The sequence below is a fragment of the Gambusia affinis genome, linkage group LG22, assembly GCF_019740435.1.
Source record: "Gambusia affinis linkage group LG22, SWU_Gaff_1.0, whole genome shotgun sequence".
In the NCBI taxonomy this organism is placed as follows: Eukaryota; Metazoa; Chordata; class Actinopteri; order Cyprinodontiformes; family Poeciliidae; genus Gambusia; species Gambusia affinis.
This window is the reverse complement of record NC_057889.1, coordinates 22,247,314-22,266,023: the sequence shown is the minus strand read 5'-3', so window position 1 is coordinate 22,266,023 and position 18,710 is coordinate 22,247,314. Positions and strand designations below refer to the sequence as shown.

The 18,710-nt window shown below is 36.9% G+C and overlaps 1 protein-coding gene across 5 annotated transcripts in view; it reads right to left on the bottom strand.

The window, feature by feature from the left end:
* Nucleotides 1-18,710, bottom strand: part of ankrd6b (ankyrin repeat domain 6b) — a 47,131-nt gene that overhangs the window by 9,362 nt on the left and 19,059 nt on the right. For all 5 annotated transcript variants that reach the window (XM_044105713.1, XM_044105711.1, XM_044105712.1 and 2 more), the window contains 6 exons: nucleotides 18,237-18,335; nucleotides 16,565-16,663; nucleotides 9,448-9,546; nucleotides 5,526-5,624; nucleotides 4,229-4,327; nucleotides 1,850-1,927 (listed from right to left, as the gene is read on the bottom strand). In XM_044105713.1, coding sequence (XP_043961648.1) covers nucleotides 1,850-1,927; nucleotides 4,229-4,327; nucleotides 5,526-5,624; nucleotides 9,448-9,546; nucleotides 16,565-16,663; nucleotides 18,237-18,335 — 573 coding nt within the window. The remainder of the gene's footprint in view (nucleotides 1-1,849; nucleotides 1,928-4,228; nucleotides 4,328-5,525; nucleotides 5,625-9,447; nucleotides 9,547-16,564; nucleotides 16,664-18,236; nucleotides 18,336-18,710) is intronic.

Below are 18,710 nucleotides of genomic sequence, written 5' to 3'. Positions count from 1 at the left end.
CTGCTGGGATGAATAAAGTACTTCTATTCTATTCTAAACATCTCAGGCAGGAATACTGCCGCTGGTCAAACCAATTCAATGTTCACTGTGTTCTCAACTCTGTGTTTCAAGTTTTATCTAACCATTAATCGATGATGTGCATTTTTTTTGTGCAAACTCACTTGCAAATTATGTTTCACTGTACTATGAACGACACTGTTCATAGTTAGCTTTTTACAGTGTGGGATCATAGAGGAGCTCTCTGACAACATGTCTAATAAACAACAGAAATTAGAAAACAGAAATAGAATGATGCTTTGTTCTGTTAAGTGCAAAGGATTATCCTTCTGGTGACCTGAGGGTCTGTTCAAACTAGACAAACATGCTAACATACCACAATGCATTTCACCAGGCCCACTACTGTCTGTGGAATAAAAGTCATGTTTAATTCCAAATCTCCGCCTCTAATGGGTTTTTTAGTATTATATAAATTGCCACTGAGGCTGTTGGTAGAAATGTCTGATTATTTCAATTTTCAATCTTTATTAAATCCTTCAACAATAAACATACAGTGAAACCAATGTTGACAATATCACTACTGTGAAGTATACAACCTTAAGTAGTTATACAGAGAAGGATTTGAGTTTTTAACATTTTCCCCCCTGAACTCCTCCCGATCCTCCCGTACTCCCCCCACCCCAGCCAGACATGTCTGATTATTTACACAGCAGGTCTGGAAGCGACCAGCTTCCTGTTAAACATGTCCATCCATCCATCCATCCATCCATCCATCCATCCATTTTCTGAACACCCTTCGTCCCTAATGGGGTCGGGAGGGTTGCTGGTTCCTCTCCAGCTGCGTCCCGGGCGAGCGGCGGGGTCACCCTGGACAGGTCGCTAGTCTGTCGCAGGGCCTGTTAAACATGTCTTAGTTCAAAACTAGTAGGATTATTGATTTTGTGATGTGTTTAGTGAATGATCAGATATTAGAAATATGCACCACATTCCTCTATTTAAATGTACAACAATGTTGCGATAACATTGCTGGAAACATCTAACTAAAGAATAGTAGAATTTATTTTTAGGGTTAAGACAAACGTAGTTTCCATGTGAGGAAATTATTAAGGCAGGAGAATGAGCCAAAGACTTCAAACCACTCTGTGAAACGTCCTGACTTGAATCTGATTCAGATATGAAAATGTCTGATAGATGTCTCCTTCCAACCTCATGGAGCTGGAGAACAACGGGCCAAACTGCCTGAAGTCAGGTGACTTTATAATCAAAACTTCTGCTGACATTCTGTATTGTTGCCAAAAAAGAAACGACAAAGTGTTAACCAAAGGCTGAGAATAATTATGTACATATGGTTTCTTAGTTTTCTATTTTTAATAAATTCACAAAATGCTAAAAGAAAATCCTGTTGTTATATCCTATAGTGGGATATAAAGGAGATATTATAACAATATCCCATTGTTATGACAGCATATTCTTGAGTAGAGATTAATTTAATACAATTTGGAATGAGTCTGTAATGAGTGTCAGATGTAGAGTCCTTAAACCTAGAAGAGGTGACACATTTAAGCAATAAATTATAAAGTAGCTGATGATTATGATAAACATATACTAAAAGATAATAGTATATCATGTTAACTTTAATGCAGAAAATACCACTAAAAGTAGGATCCGTTCTAAACATTGGACTTGTAGTGTGTTTAAAATAAAAATCCTCATATAGATCAGACTTTATATGTACTTGAATATCTGCCTAATTGAATACTTTCTTCTGAGGGCTAAAGCGAGAGATTAAAAATGTCCATTTTGTTTGAGCATGGTTATGTTTATTGTTTTGTTGCTCATCAGAGAGTTGTACCTGGGGAGCCTTGGTTAGAAGCAGAGCAACCTCTGGGTTGTTGTGATCTCTGGCCTGGTCCAGAGCAGTCTGACCTGCCTGACGACACACACAGACACAGCAAAGCAGAGAAGCTGAGCCAGCTCTGGTACCTGCAACATTAAATGATGTTCTCTCTACAGTCATATTCAGTCATTTAGAATACATGTTCTGATGAGGCTCGTTTGCCAGATTTAAAATACTTTATGAAAAAGGACTTTTTTTTTTTAATGCAGGGAGCAGACAGATGTGAAATGTAACTCATCTAAATATCACTTCAAACAGAGAACCATGTTTAGTCAAAGCTAGTTATTATTTCTAAACAGAACAATTTGACCTCACCAAGTTGGTCATCTTAAGCTGTTTATCAGAATGTCTGCCAGGATAAGTGAAAAAGTTTCAGTAAGATCAGTGGTCTCATTTCGTTAAATGTAGAATTCTGAAGGCTGTTCTGATTATTTACTGAAGGCTCAATCCAGCCATTGAGTTTAATTCAATAAATGATTCAATGCTTCAGTTAATGCAGCAATCTTGCTACATTAACTGAAGTCAGGAAGGAATTATTATGGCTGATCAGAAAACCTGACGACAGAAGGAAAGAAAGAAATAAAAAGAGCTGTGCATGATGGATGATACGTGTTCTGTCTGTGAATCAGAGTTCCTGTTAGCCTCAGGTCAACAATTACTCATCAAAGTTTCACCTAAGCCTCCAGCCCCACACTATAATAGTGTGCAAATTACAATTATTGATTTTAGCTCTCAGTTTTTTTTTTCTTTAATAAAGTGTTTCTTGCATTGGTTTAAAAATATTTGAAATCTTGAGTTATACCCACAAATCTTTTATTCTTTGCTATGTAAAAAAACATATTTTTCTGTAAATTAACTTTTCATCCTTTTGATTAATTTTGAGAAGTTTATAAGTTGGGTTGATTAACATTTTATTTTATGTAGTTTAGCTTTTCTCATAACTGGGCCTTATTGCTCAGTTTAAATTGTAAACTGAAGTTTCATATTCTAACCATTAAATACATATTTTACCTGCATGTCTATTTTTCTTGCTACTTAATGTATACTTAATATACATGCAGTTATAAGGAACTGATTGCTCAAAAAATTACAGATTCCTTGAAAAATAATTTTAATAGATACAGCAAGAGCACCGAACCAGTTATGCTTAATGAACATAGTCTATTTTTACATCGTTGTGAATTTTATTAGTGAAGGAACCAGGAGGTTTCACCTCTAGATTTTACCTCTAGAATGAATCAGTTCCTCATCTGATAAAGATGTTTATAGCTGACCGAGCAGCACAAAAGTTATTTTTAATCTATATGAGCAACTATTTTGTCAGTCAAAGTTCTGGGTTTTGTCATAGAATATCAACAGTAACAGTGAAATCCATTTGACAGTTTCACTAAAATCTGCCTGCCAGAATGCAGACTCAAATAATATATCTGATAAGACTAATTTCACTTTGATAAGAGTATACTGCTTTCATACAGGATTTTGTTACATACTGTATATGTATGGATATAAGTCTGCGTGTATATGTGCATATATATTTACTTATACTCTCATGTATGATTTATGTATGTTATATTCTGAAAACCTAATAAATATATATATATATATATATATATATATATATATATATATATATATATATATATATATATATATATATATATATATATATATATATATATATATATAAAGAGACTAATTTCACTTTTTCCAAGACCTCACTTTGTAAAAAATGAAAAAGCAAATATCAACTAGTCTGTTGGTAAAGTGAATGTAGTTCAAAATGCTTAGGTGAAGCATTTTGAGAAAAGATCTTGGGACAGATTCTCATGAAGTGTTTGGTTATGTTGAATAATTATTTATTGGAGAGAGTTTTTATTTTTGCTGTATTTAAAGAGACAGAACCAACTAGATGACTTTTGTTCATTACTGTTTAAGTCTTATTTTAACACCCATTACAGTAGAAACAGGTTCCACTACATTGAAAAATTTGAATCTGACTATACTGAATCACTTTATCTCAACTTGAATGCATTATTCTAGTTGAGACAAAAAAACGATTGTCTCACGCGTGATATCCCGTGATCTCACTCGGCTTCAGCACAAGATCAGTCTGACTATAATGAATCATGTTATCTCAACATGATTAAATTTCATAAATGTGAAGTTGTTGAATTTCTTGTTTATCCTACATGATTGTATTACGTTTTTGTTTGAAATATGAAATTATTTAGTTAAAAGTACATGATATTCTTTTGTTAATGTGATAACCCCCTACATTCATTTTTTGCAGTGTACTTTGCGGTGTAACAATGATAATCAGTAAAATGAACCCACATTGTTTTGAATATGACTGTCTGCTCCAGCCTCCAGTAACAGACGAACAGTCTTCTTGTGGTTCAGGGCAGCTGCCACATGGAGTGGTGTGTCTCCAACCTGCAGGACAATATGCACAAAGTTGTTGGGATTCAGGGTTAGGTTAGACATTTGACAAGTTGCTCTGAGTATGCAGATTTAGTTTAGGAACATATCTCATGTATCTTATGTCTTATGGAGAATGTAACTGGCCTGTCACAAAGACCAATTTTGCTGGATGATAAATTGTCCCAGTAATTATTATGATAAACCACAGTATTGTCATTTTGAGACCATTCTCAAGTAATATACTGATAATGGCAAAGCAATGCAATTCGTTCTTTCAAAGACCAATAAACATTTTTTTTTTCTCCGAAGAGTTTTTGCGGCGTAGTGGCTCGTATTTTTGCGACAGTAGGCAGACAGGAAAGAGGGCGAGGAGAAGGGGGAAGACAAGGGGGAAGACATGCGGCAAAGGTCGTCGTGACCGGGAGTCGAACTTGTGACGTCAATCTAAGTGAAATAGGTAAAAAATGATCATCAGAATAGAAACGATCAAACTCATTTTAGTTTATCATGTGATTATTCAATTAATTGCTTCTTGCAACAGGTGTAAGTGTAATCTTATGTGCCATCATCTGCTGGTGAAGCAGCATCTGAACCAGTGACTTAAAGAAGCTCAAACAGCTGCTTCTCTTCTGGCAACGCTCTGAAAAACCTTCTTTTTCCAATGATGGGTACGAACAAACATCATCCTCATCATCTACATGAGTCTGTTATGGAACAACAGAACGTTTTAAGCCAGATGCTTCTTCAGAGCTGCTGCAATACTGACTGCTACAGGAGATCCTTCCTGACACCATGATCTACAACACTGGCTCAGTGGTAGAGCAAGTGTCCCACATACACACGTCTGATTCCTGGGTCTGTCCATGTTCCTGCTAATGAATATAGGCCTCTAGAAAGCCTTAACTTTCTTTGTTTTGGACTAGTTTTGTTTTCAGTGGTTTAGATTTATGTAATGTTAACAGAAACTAAATGATTTGACTTACAGTATTTTGCAGGTAAAATTTAAGAAGCACTCCTGGCCTTTTATGAATAAAAAAGAGTTTTAATATTTCCGATTTATTGATCAAAATAATATTGTTAAAAATAAAGTAGATGGAATTCTGGCCACTTTTGCCATTAGCAGATATTTATTTATATTTATATTTTTTCAAAATATAAATAAATAAAAAAAGCTTTGAAATTTTCCCTAGTTTTTACTAAACTGACTCACCGTGTTCTTCTCTGACACTGAACAAAAGGCTCCCAGCAGGATGTGCAGCATAGCCACGTGATTATACCGAGCTGCCACATGCAGACAGGTGTCACCTGCCTGGGGACAAAATACAAGTTCATGAACTCAGATATGTATAAAACAAGAGGGAAATGACCAACAGTACTTATTAAAATACGTATTCTAAAATTTTGTTTTAAAATTTTTTAAACAATTGGGTCCACTTTTTTTCACTGCAGGTGCTCAAGAAACCATAATATTCCCAAACAAACCAAACACTTTTGTTTTTGCTCCTATTTTTAATGAGCTGAACTCAAAGATCCAAAACATTTTCCATTGATTCTGGAGATGAACATTTGGATGTGGAGGTCCTGGGCTGGTGTGATTAATGCACTACAGAATATTTCATTGGGCACTTTGTTCTGCACATAAATATTGTGCATGTTTCCAGATATAAAACAACACTGTATTCATTCCCTTCATGTCTGTACTCAACCACCAGGCTTTTATCAGAAATGTTCTGGTTGTACTGTTGTGAAAAAGAGTTCGCCCCTTTAAGATTTCTGCTATTTTGCTTTTTAGTCACACTGAAATGTTTTTCATCATCAAATAAATATAAGTATCAGACAAAACTTACCTAAGTACATACAACAGATTTCAAATTATTTTGGATTATCCATTTGCAATGAACTCATTCATTCATTATGGAAAAGAACAATTCAAACCAACCATATCTTGCAAATCCTGCTTGATTTGTTTAAATATAAAAGGTTGATCAATACGTAAAACACCACTTGCCTCCAAAACCCTTCCCTCAACAACCACCTCAACTCGTTCCTCCCACACACACACACAACACGCCAATAAGACGCAAAATTCCTGCACAATTATATGAAGAACTCATGACCTGGCATTGTAGTACAATCGGTTAAAGGTTTAGGGCAGGGCTCCCCAAAATCGATCCCCAAGGGCCGGCCTCCTGCATGTTTTAGTTCTCTCCCTGGTTTAACGCACCTGAATAAAACGATGGCTCGTTAGAAGGCCTAAGAAGAACATTGACTTGCTGAAAAGGTTGTTGGTGCCACCAGGTAGAGAACTAAAACATGCAGGATGCCGGCCCTCCAGGACCAACTTTGGGGACCCCTGGTTTAGGGGATAGCTTTTCCTTTAAAAATTAATTATTATTTTAAAACTGATTTTTGCATTAACTTTGCTCTCTCTTATGCAATCCCTTCTTCAGCTCACCAAACAGGTTTTCTAAGATCTATATCTGGGACTATTTTCGCTGTAGTGGGAATTTGTTTTGGTTCATTAAATCCAATGATGATCCATTTTCAGTTTTCTGGCAGAATCCACCATCAGATTGCTATGAGCCATTGATAAATAAGTTCATTTTCACAATAAAACATGCTCCTATACCAGCTTCCTTTCATTCTTCAAAACATGAGATAATGTCAGTTACTAAGACTTGAGTGTCAGACCAGGAGTCTAAGTCAAGTCCTTAGAACACAAATCTACTGCTCTTAAAATACACACCCATTTAAATATGTATCATAGGTATAAAGAAGAGTGATTGTTACTACTGAGCTGCACACTTACTATGTGTGATCAATGTAATCAGTGTGTGCAGCAGAGATTTGAGGTTGAGACTCTTGAGATTTCAGACTTGACTTAAGTGTGTTTGCCATGCAGTCACAGTCATACAGTTACCATTTTAATTAACACAAAAGGACCATAAGATATTGTGATAGGATTTTAAGTCCATTGCAGCCATAACGACTCATATTTGAAAGGCCGCCATTGCAACATGTCAGGCCAAGAGAAACCTGCGGTCTCTGTCCAGACCCAACACGAGCCGAGGCTGACGCTCACTGCTGCATCTAAAGAGAAACCACCACTGTCACAGCTTTTATCACTTATAGTGTAAGACTCAAAACTATTCTTACTACAGTACCTAAATGTGATGAGACCACATTGCACAAACACATATAATTTGGATCATGTGTGCATAAATTTATTTGAGTGGACCTACTTCCGATAAAACTGTGGTAAAACTACATTGTGTTGAGCCAAAGTTAAAGGAGTGGAATGGCATGCTTAGTGGTTCATAGCATTCTGCACAACAAGGCCACCTGCATCCTCTCATGCTACTGATAAGCTGAAAAATGCTGATGCCGTTTCCTAAAGGCCTGTGGGAATTAAACAACTGAGTGGAATCTTTCCACAACACTCATTTGTATGGAGTCCAAACAATAACTGGATCATTTATTTTCTCCTTTGTACTGTTTATGGATGGGTTTCATTTCATAATGAAATGAAATCCATAACATTCCTTTCTTTCAAAATTGTACTGTACATTTTTATCAAATGTAAATATATCCACAGAAACATTTCTCAATAAGGTTTGATGTGTTTGTTGTGGTTTTGCTCTTCTCATTTAACCATGATCCTGTTCACATGTGGTATTAGTCTCCATCCTGGCTGATTCAGATGCTGCTTTAATTAAAACCATATTCAGCATTAAATTGGACCTAAATGACCAGCTCAGAGTGAACCACTTTGCATACAAAAAGCCCACATGGCAGAGTTACATAATAGACTGAAAACAGTCTATTATGCATTAGCATTAGCTGATCTTAGCTGCTCCACATGCCTTCACTCAAACATCACACAAAGGAGAAGATGTCTCTGCATCTCTGCAAAAATAATATAGGGTTATGATCCAGAAGACTTTTGGGAAATTATTGTAAAAACTGACAAAAGTGGATATTTGCAAAAAAATAAAAACAAATAAAAAAATAAATAAAAAAAAGAAGAACTTCATTCCAACAGCCAAACTTGGTGGTGGTAGCATGATGGTGTGGGGCTGCATTCCTACATCAGGACCTGGATAACCTGCCATAATGATGGAACCAAGAACATTTTGAAGGGGAACATGTGGACAGGAGGCTCATTTAGTTGGGGTCCACTGTATGTTTGCTAGGAACCACAGGCAGAAAGATGTCAACACTGACAAAAGCTGCTCTGAGAATTTACACACGAGTGAAACTGTGAGCTCTTGGTGCAGCTGTGGCCATCTGCTGCTAAGACAATAACAAGCTCTTCTGGCATTTAGTTTATTGTTCAACAACAAATTTGTTCTCTTTCCTGCTTATGAAAAAAATGTGCTACATAGTTTTATAACAAAGAGTAGAGCTTTGCAATTTGTTTTGTATTTTCTTATTTTTTTACATTTTATGCTTTAAATGATCACAAAAGGTATGGAATTAAAAAAAATTTTATTAAATGGATTCTTCCACAAGATGCTACACAAGCTAACTTAAATTTTGTTCTTTAACAGCAACAGTAAATCACTGAGTTGGTTTCTAAACTCAGAAACATAGTTACTGTTAGAAGTGGGTGATTTTAACATTGACCAAAACACAGAATTATGATTTTTTAAAATTATAACAATTTTTTAAATTGTTTTATTTTCTTTAAATTATTATAATTGAGCAGCAAAATTAAGAGATGATGGAGACATGGAAATAGTTCAGCATCTGCCCAGCTCAGAACCAGATGTCAGACTGCATTTCAAAGGCACAAGATCAATAAACATCTGTTTCATAAAGCCTTGGTGTGTCATCAACTAAGACTTAACAAACTCTAGCTTCCATTAAAGATCTGGATGCTTCAAAGGGGTTGGAACTCTTAGAGATCCACATGACAAATGCTCAAAGTTAGAATGATTCCAAGTTAACATTTTGAAGCAGTTTCCGGTTGAGCCAGTTCCTGCCTCAAAATGTTAACATTGGGTTGTACACTGGGTGTGGCAAAACATGTGGAGCCAAAGAACACTGAAAAAAAACACAATGTTTCTACATTCATTTCTGGAATATTGGCAGTGAAACATGCTTGTCCCTGAAGCATGGTGAAAACCTACATGGTTTTGGCTGTCAGGTCGGGATCCACCGAGCAGCAGAACCTTGGAGCTCTGGGTGTGACCATTCTGACAGGCCAGGTGGAGAGCTGTGTTCCCAGCCTGAAAACAATCAAACACAGAATATGCTAATGCTGACTTTAATTTGTATCCATCATACACACCATTTTTGGATTTTTGTGATTTTACTATAGAAGAAAAAAAAAAAAGAAAAAGGAAAAAATAGGAAGAAGGCCATATATGTGCAGCAGTTTGTCACCTCAGATAGTTTCTGTATTGAAATGGGTTCTAGTTCGTTCACATATTCCTTCTGCTTTAATACATGCATATTTATCTGTCAGGCTCTCACATTTAATTCTTATACATTTCTGTATAAATTAATCTGTTTGATAAACAACATGTCTACACATTCAGGATGCAGGCATGAAGTACCGATTAGACAGCAGTGAAATATTGATTTTTATTAAAATAATCCTTTGAATCAGAAAAGAGATTTCAAGTAACCGGACGTAAATGACAAATTGTTTGGTTCTTTATGTTCTGACCACTTTCCTTACTCTGTTACATAATCCTACTACTCTCCAATGTTTGCTTTTATTCCAGCAATAATTCTGACTCTTTCATAGAAGCTACAACTGACAGCTGTTAAAGTTCAACAGAAAGCTGTAACAGCTGTGATACCTTCATGGAGGGAGAAATCAGCTACTGCTGACAATAACTTCAGGTTATCCTTCATGTCTCTCTTCTAGACAAAACACACAGGTGTGGAGGCACCGTGCATGACAGCCTGGCCTGTGGGCAGCTGAGGCTACTAACCAGTAGTCACCATGTGAATGTGCATGTGAATGGAAATAGAAATTACAAAAGAAAGAAACTAGGCTTTATATGAAAAAAAAAATTACCTGAAATTTAATGAATTACAAGCAAATATAACCCAAATGAATAAACATATCCATCCATTTTCTATACACCCTTTATCCCTAACGGGGTTGGGAGGGTTGCTGGTGCCTATCCCCAGCTAACGTTCCGGGCGAGAGGCGGGGTCACCCTGGACAGGTCGCCAGTCTGTCGCAGGGCAACACAGAAAACAAACAGGAAAAACAACGATTCACACACACACTCACACCTAGGGAGAATTTAGAGAGACCAATTAACCTGACAGTCATGTTTTTGGACTGTGGGAGGAGAACCCGGAGAGAACCCACGCATGCACAGGGAGAACATGCAAACTCCATGCAGAAAGATCCCTAGCCGGGAATCGAACCCAGGACCTTCTTGCTGCAAAGCAACAGCTCTACCAACTGCACCACTGTGCAGCCCTGAATAAACATATGACACCATTATTTATTTAACATCAAATAAAAACACCTCACATTGAATGAGAGATCTGGCAATGTTATTTTCTATGTATAGCCACATCCAGTCCTCTAAAGCTAGCACCATGCAACATTAAGACACGTTATTTCTCCACACTGAAAAAAATTACTCTTTGGATGAACATTAAAAAATTATGGAAAGGTTTTCCACCTGATTACTTTGCTTTATTTCAGCACCATGTAATTCTGTTACTCCTATTTAAAGCAAATGTGTTAGGTCAACTTAATTTATTGTAAAGCAATTGTGTTGGCTCAACTTATGTTATTATGGTTATTCTATGGTTGATTCTAAATCAAACGTGTTGGCTCAACTTAATATATTATGATTATTCTAATTTAAATAAAATGAGTTGGCTCAACTTATTTTATTACGGTTATTCTATTAAGTTTTGGCTGAACTTAATATATTATGGTTATTCTAATTGAAGTTTTCCCAGGCGCAAAACAGTTATGTCTCATAATCTCTCGTGATCCCCTGACCTCGCTAGACCCTCTTCAGAGGGAAATGAATCTGACTAAATTGAATCGCGTTATCTCAACTTGAATATGTTATTCTAGTTGAGACCAAAAACGTTTGTCTCGCGTTAATTCGCATGATATCCTGTATTCTCACTCGGCTTCAGCACAAGATCACTCTGACTACAATGAATCATGTTATCTCAACATGATTAAATTTCATAAACGTGCAATCAGCTGGTGGTTGGGGAAGAGGACTGACATGGTCTAGTCAAGTCGTGTGTACCTGTTGTGTGGTCACCTTCTTACTGCTTGGAAGACGCTCTGACACGTATGTGAACTCTTGCCAAAGTCTATTTTGGGTAATCTAATTGTTTTTGAGAATTTTGGATATTTTCTTTTTCTTTCTCTTTACCTATATACTTAACATAACTGAGTGTACATTAACGGTATGTTTAACGGTATGGCTTTACTTTAATTTTTAATACCGGAATGGTTTCAACTAATATAAACCATCCCTGGTAAAAGGTCATAGGCTCTTCACTAGTTAAGAGAAGAGTGTGTATCGGAAGGTTCAGGAGTTAGAAGAGAACCTGCAGTCTGTCCATCTTCCGAGGACAGGCATAGGATATGTTCAGTTTGGGGTTAAAGGGAGAATTATTTTTAAGAAAGGTGTGTGGTGTTTTTTTTTTTTCTTCTTCCCTTTTTTTTTCTTTGGGGATGTTCATCATGCTTTTCATTTTTGAAGATGTCATATGTCGCACAACATTGATAGTGTTAGGGCAGATATAGGTGTAACTCCAACACGTTTCATTACCTGGAACGTGAGAAGGATGAATGGGCCTAACAAGAGAGCAAAGATCTTCTCTCACTTAAAGAGACTGAACGCAGAAATAATATTTTTACAGGAAACTCATTTGAAAATAGCAGATCATTTCAGGCTTAAGAGGAATTGGATTGGACAGAGTTTCCACTCTAACTTTAATAATAAGGCACGAGGGGCAGCCATCCTGATCCACAAAAAAACATTGTTTACACCATCTCGGGTCATCTCTGACCCCCAGGGACGATTTGTGATAGTATCTGGGACGCTGTTTAACTCTCCTGTAATTCTAGCTAGTATTTACGCCCCGAACTGGGATGATGTGGGCTTTATACATAAACTCACTTCTCTTCTCCCAGACTTAAATAGACATAGTCTTATTCTATCGGGGGACTTCAACACGGTTATGGACCAAGCTATGGACCGCTCTAGCCCGAGAAACTTATCCCGCTCTAAAATGTCTCTTGCTCTTGGTGAGTTTGCTGATAAGGCAGGTTGGGTTGACCCATGGAGGTTCTTTAATCCTAACAAAAAAGAATTCTCCTACTTCTCACATGTTCACCACACATACAGTCGTATAGATTTTTTCCTCATTGACAAGACACTTCTCCCTTTTACAAAGAGAATTGAATACAATATTATTGTTGAATCTGACCATGCGCCGGTCTCCCTAGATATTTTGTTCTCTCAAAATGTCACGCAACCAAGAATTTGGAGATTAGACACATCTTTACTATCAGACAGTCATTTCTGTGAATTCATTGGTAAAGAAATAGATGAGTTCATATATTTTAACAGATCTGATTCCATATCCACATCCATATTGTGGGAAGCACTTAAAGTAGTTATAAGAGGGAAGATAATTTCTTATTCTATTTCACGGAGTAAAGAAAGAAAGCAAAAAGCAAACGATCTCTTAGTATCATTAAAACAAATTGACCAACAATATTCTACTACTCCAACACCCGACTTATATAAGGAAAAGGTTACATTGATGACCCAATATGATCTTTTGTCTACAGAAATAACTGAAAAATACCAACTTTGGTTAAAAGGACAATATTATGAACATGGGGATAAGGCAGGCCGTCTTTTGGCCTATCAGCTTAAATGTAAATCAGCGTCCCGTCTAATACCTCAGATACGTAATACTCCACAATCCTTTACCGTAGACCCAATAGAGATAAACAACACCTTTAAGGATTTTTATTCTAAACTATACACATCTTGTCCCCCGCAAGATAAATCCAAAATGATTGGCTTTTTAGATAATATTGATATACCACAAGTAGATACACAAGTCAAAGGCAGCCTTGAGGAAGCCATAAAGCTACAAGAGATTATAGATTCCATTCATAAAATGCAGACTGGCAAATCACCTGGTCCTGACGGTTATACCGTTGAGTTTTATAAAAAAATTTCTCTTCAACTTGCTCCCCTGCTACTTGAAATGTTTAATCACTCATTTAATCAGAACCATTTACCACAAACCCTAACAGAGGCTTCCATTTCACTTCTTTTAAAGCCAGGCAAAGACCCAAATGATTGTGGCTCATAGCGACCTATATCTTTGCTTAATGTTGATGTCAAAGTTTTAGCCAAACTGCTAGCATCAAGGTTAGAGAATGTTGTACCCAACATCGTCTCAACAGACCAAACTGGTTTTATAAAGGGTCGTCAGTCTTTTACAAATATTCGCAAACTTTTAAATGTCCTCTATTCCCCTGCGTCTGGGGAGATTCCTGAAATAGTTGCCTCTCTGGACGCGGAAAAGGCATTTGACCGAGTGGAATTTAATTATTTGTTTACTGTACTGGAAAAATTTGGCTTTGGTTTAAATTTTATAACCTGGATACGCCTGTTATATACATCACCCAAAGCATCTGTTCTTACAAATAAGATATCTTCCCATTTATTTTCTCTCTCAAGGGGCACACGCCAGGGTTGCCCTCTAAGCCCACTCTTATTTGCATTAGCTATCGAGCCTTTATCAATAAAATTAAGAACAACCCCCAATTTTCTCGGTATTTGCAGGTTTGATACCAAACATAAAATTTCTTTATATGCCGATGACGTACTTTTGTATATTTCTGACCCAGTGTCATCTATTCCTACTATTGTCAATATTCTTAATGACTTTGGAAGTTTTTCAGGTTATAAATTAAACTATTCTAAAAGTGAATGCTTCCCAATTAACTACCTAGCCCTTCAGCTACCAGACAATGCGTTCCCCTTTCATATATCAAAGTCCGGTTTAAAATATTTAGGCATACACATCACCCGTACGTTCTCTGATCTCTATGGAAAGAATTTCAAACCTCTCCTGCTTAAATTGGAGGCTGATTTTCAAAGATGGTCCGGTCTCTACTTATCTCTTCCGGGTAGAATTAACTGCATAAAAATGAATGTATTACCCCGCTTTTTGTATTTGTTTCAGTGTCTTCCAATATTTCTGTCTAGGTCTTTTTTCCAGTCTTTAAATAAATTATTCTCCTCTTTTCTCTGGGCAAATAAAAATGCTAGAGTTCGCAGAGAGTTTCTAGAAAGGCCCAGAGATAAAGGTGGTCTGGCTTTACCTAATATGAGAAACTATTACTGGGCATCTAATATCCAAAAAATTATATATTGGTATCAAAACCCGCAGCTGGATTGGTGTAGGATTGAAGCAAACTCCTGCACCTCTTCCTCTCGCTCTGCTTTGGTCACTACAGGATTACCACTTTCACCCATAATCCTGTAGTATCTTCCTCTCTTAGGATATGGATACAATTCAGACAACATTTTAATCTAAAAGAATTTTCTATATATAGCCCTATTTGTAACAATCACCTTTTCCCGGCTGCCAGGATGGATCACACCTTCGCTCAATGGAGGAGAAATGGTTTGGAAACTTGTGACCATTTTTATATAGATGGTGTTTTTGCCAACTTCACTGACCTTTCGGCCAAATTCCAATTACAAAAAACTGATCTTTTCAGATATTTCCAGGTCTGTCATTTTATTCAAAGTCAAAGTCCAGCATTTCCGGCCTCTCCAGCGGACTCGGGGCTTGAGAGGATTTTGCGTAACCCTTTGTGTCTCAGGAGGCACATTGCAAACATCTCAAATATCATAACTTCTCTTCAGGAAACAACACTAGATGAGCTTAGAATTGCATGGTCTGAAGAACTTGGTTCTGTTATTTCTGAACATTTCTGGGAACGTGCTCTGAAAAGAATCAATGGAACATCGTCCTGCGCATGGCTTAGCCTTATACAGTTAAAAGTCCTCCATAGAACTTACTATACCAAATCTAAACTTTCAAGAATTTATAAGGACATTAATGACAGGTGTGAGCGGTGTCATTCTGCTCCAGCAAATATGACCCATATGTTTTGGAATTGCCCAAAACTAACCGAATTTGTGTCATCCATCTGTAAAACACTGAATGAAGCATTTAATACCAAAATCAAACCGTTTGCAGGAATGGCCATCTTTGGAGTATTGTTTGAGGAGCACATGCTATCCACTGATCAAATGAATGCATTCGCCTTTGCTTCCTTGGTAGCTCGTAGACTTATAGTTTTACACTGGAAATCATCTGAACCACCTAAAGTCTCGGTCTGGCTCACTGATTTAATGTTTCTCTTGAAATTAGAAAAAATTAAATACTTTATTAGAGGCTCCACAAGACAATTCCACAGGGTGTGGGACCCTATGATGGAGTACTTTAAAAATCTTAAAAATATAGAGTTACCTCCATAAGCCTATGGAGCCCTGGGATGTAGATGTGTGTGTGTGTGTATGTGCATGTATGTATATATATGTATATGTATGTATATATATAATATAATTGATGATGTCCAATTGTTGTATTATTGACATGTAATGTCCCCTGTTGTCCCCCCCCTCTTTTTTTTTCTCTCTTTCTTCTTCTTTCTCTTTCCTGTTGAATGTGGGTGGGTGGGTGGGGTTTGGTTGTTAAAAGATAAAACAAATTCAATTCATGTTACTGTATTTTTATGCACCTTACTTTGTACTTTTTTGAATAAAAATATATTTAAAAAAATAAAATAAAAAATTCATAAACGTGAAGTTGTTGAATTTCTTGTTTATCCAACATGATTGTATCACGTTTTTGTTTGAAACATGAAATTATTTAGTTAAAAGTACATGATATTCTTTTGTTAATGTGATAACCCCCATGTTCATTTTTTACAGTGCAAAACCCCTGAATCATAGCAGATGTTACAGATTATCTGCTGTGATCTGTTACTTCTCTCATATGTTACAGATCAAATGATCAAATGAATGACTATTAGCAAGCCTCTGCAGAGCTCAGTTACTGCTAGCGAGGGAAGTCAGACTTCTGACTCAGTCTAACTGGAACTAGGATGCATATTAAGTTGTAATAAGGTGGTAGATCTTGATGACTGGACTTGGGCAACCCTGCTATACTGCCCTCACATTCTCTGATATAATATACCTTATTTTTGGCGTGAACGTTGGCTCCAGCCTTCACCAGCAGTTTCACACACTGACTGAATCCATGCCAGGAAACCTCGTGAAGAGCGGTGTTGCCATCCTGACAGTGTGGAACACAAAAAGAACATTTCATTTCAACCCTCATCTCACACAGGAAGTCATCTTTTGAGAATCTAGGAAGTTAAATGACCCATTAAATTTTGGTTATGAGAACTCTAAAAAGGTCAGACATCTATCAAAACGCTTGAGGGCCTTACAGCTAAGCAGCATCATCTTGTGTAATTATCACCATAATTAAACAGAAAGGGCTACAATATTTCCCTATCAGACACCTGGAGTAAAGAAGCTTATATTCTGCACAAACACAGTTTGTTATCCTGCTGTGGAAGATTTTATTTGAGTCAACGAACACTGACACCTTGAGAGTGCCCAAATTTATAATAAATAATATGAAAACACTGAGGTATATTCTGCCTTAATTATCTCAATTTTCTCCATTAAAACATGGAACTGTATTGTCCTGTAAAACACACAACAAATTTGCTCAACAATTTGATCCGTTTAACAAAATTAAAGCACACTTTAGAGAAAACAAATACAAGTTTCCTGTCCCATCAATTTCAAAGGTACAGATATGCTCCATCATGTCATCCAAAATGGCGTCTAGCCTTCTACTCTTTGCACTGGCGCCTCAGCGCTCTGACTGTTTTCTACAACAATCTGCAACAATCTTCCTCACTGTACAAAATGGATGTGAACTGACGGCAAAAATAGGATTATATATACTTTAAGGTTGGATAAAATGTCTTCTCTCACTACAATCTTTGCTTTGCCTGACTGACAAACGTGATCATGGCTGCAAAGTCTAAAGATATTCAACCAATGCACAAAAGGTTGCAGTCCTCCATAACACTAATTGATGTATAACTTTGCCAAGCATGGATCAGTTATGATTTTCAAACTTTGCTTTGATTGTAAATTCCAGATTTCTAATTTGGATCATATTTGGAGGCAGATGGAGCAACTTCCCCAGTCAAGTTATAGATAGAGTTTAAAAACAGTTTGTATTGGGAGGTTTGACATCAATAAGCTTCTAAAGCACAAATAAAAATATGATGCTCACAAATCTGTTTTGTTTGTTTTTTTGTTTGCTTTTGCAGATTTTGGGTTTCAAAGAAACAATGCAGTGCTCTACTGGGAGATCTGGCTTCAGCTTCATTCATGAAACATCTGGTAATATCACAATTTTCCTCGAGGGAAAATTGTGAGGGATTTTAGCTTTTTAAAATCCCTCACAATTTTGCAGGGATTTTAGCTTTTTATTAGATTGTAACTGCTGTGCATAAATCAAAGATTAGTTTAAAGAACAGAGCATCTCCGATCTCTACCACAAATGGAAGTGAATGGGAAAGTCAGCATACATAAAATACACTCAAGATTTTGTACAGTTTCAGCTTTGCACTGAGTTTGGAGAGACTGGACAAAGACACAGCAAAACAGTTACTGGTTATAATTTATTTTTATTTTTGTGAGTCACACCAACTCGGCTGAATCGTGTATTCAGCAGGCTCAGATGGAGCAAGTGATGCTGACTGTGAACGGCCCTCTGTCCCGTTAGCATCTGTGTGTTGTTGTGAATGAGTGTGAGCCTTTGTGTGCCTTTTGACTCACACCTTATCCTGTCTCTCCAGTGCACACCCTTCCTGGATGAGTGCGCTGATAATGTCAGTGTTTCCCACCACGGCAGCACGGTGTAAGGCTGTCTGCTCCCCCTGCACACAGACACATGCACGACAATGAGAAACCTCTGACGCCACCAGATATTAGTAACAACAGTAGAGACTCATGTTGTGTAGTTAGAATTAGGAGCAACAGTTTTTATAATATAACTAATTAAATCAGCCAACTTTATTAGAACGAGCACTCCTTACAAAGACGCTCTCCACAGATAAATCTACAAACCTGAACTCACAGCAGTGCAGCTCCTCTAATGTCATGTTATTATCAGATAATCCTGTCTGTGTTCAGATCACATCACAGAGAATGTGGTTAAAGCTAAGCAGAATGTTTGAAGTACAGAGAGGCACAGTCTATCCAGGCTTCAGAAGTCCATTTCAAAATGTCAAAATGTGAACACCTTAATTAAA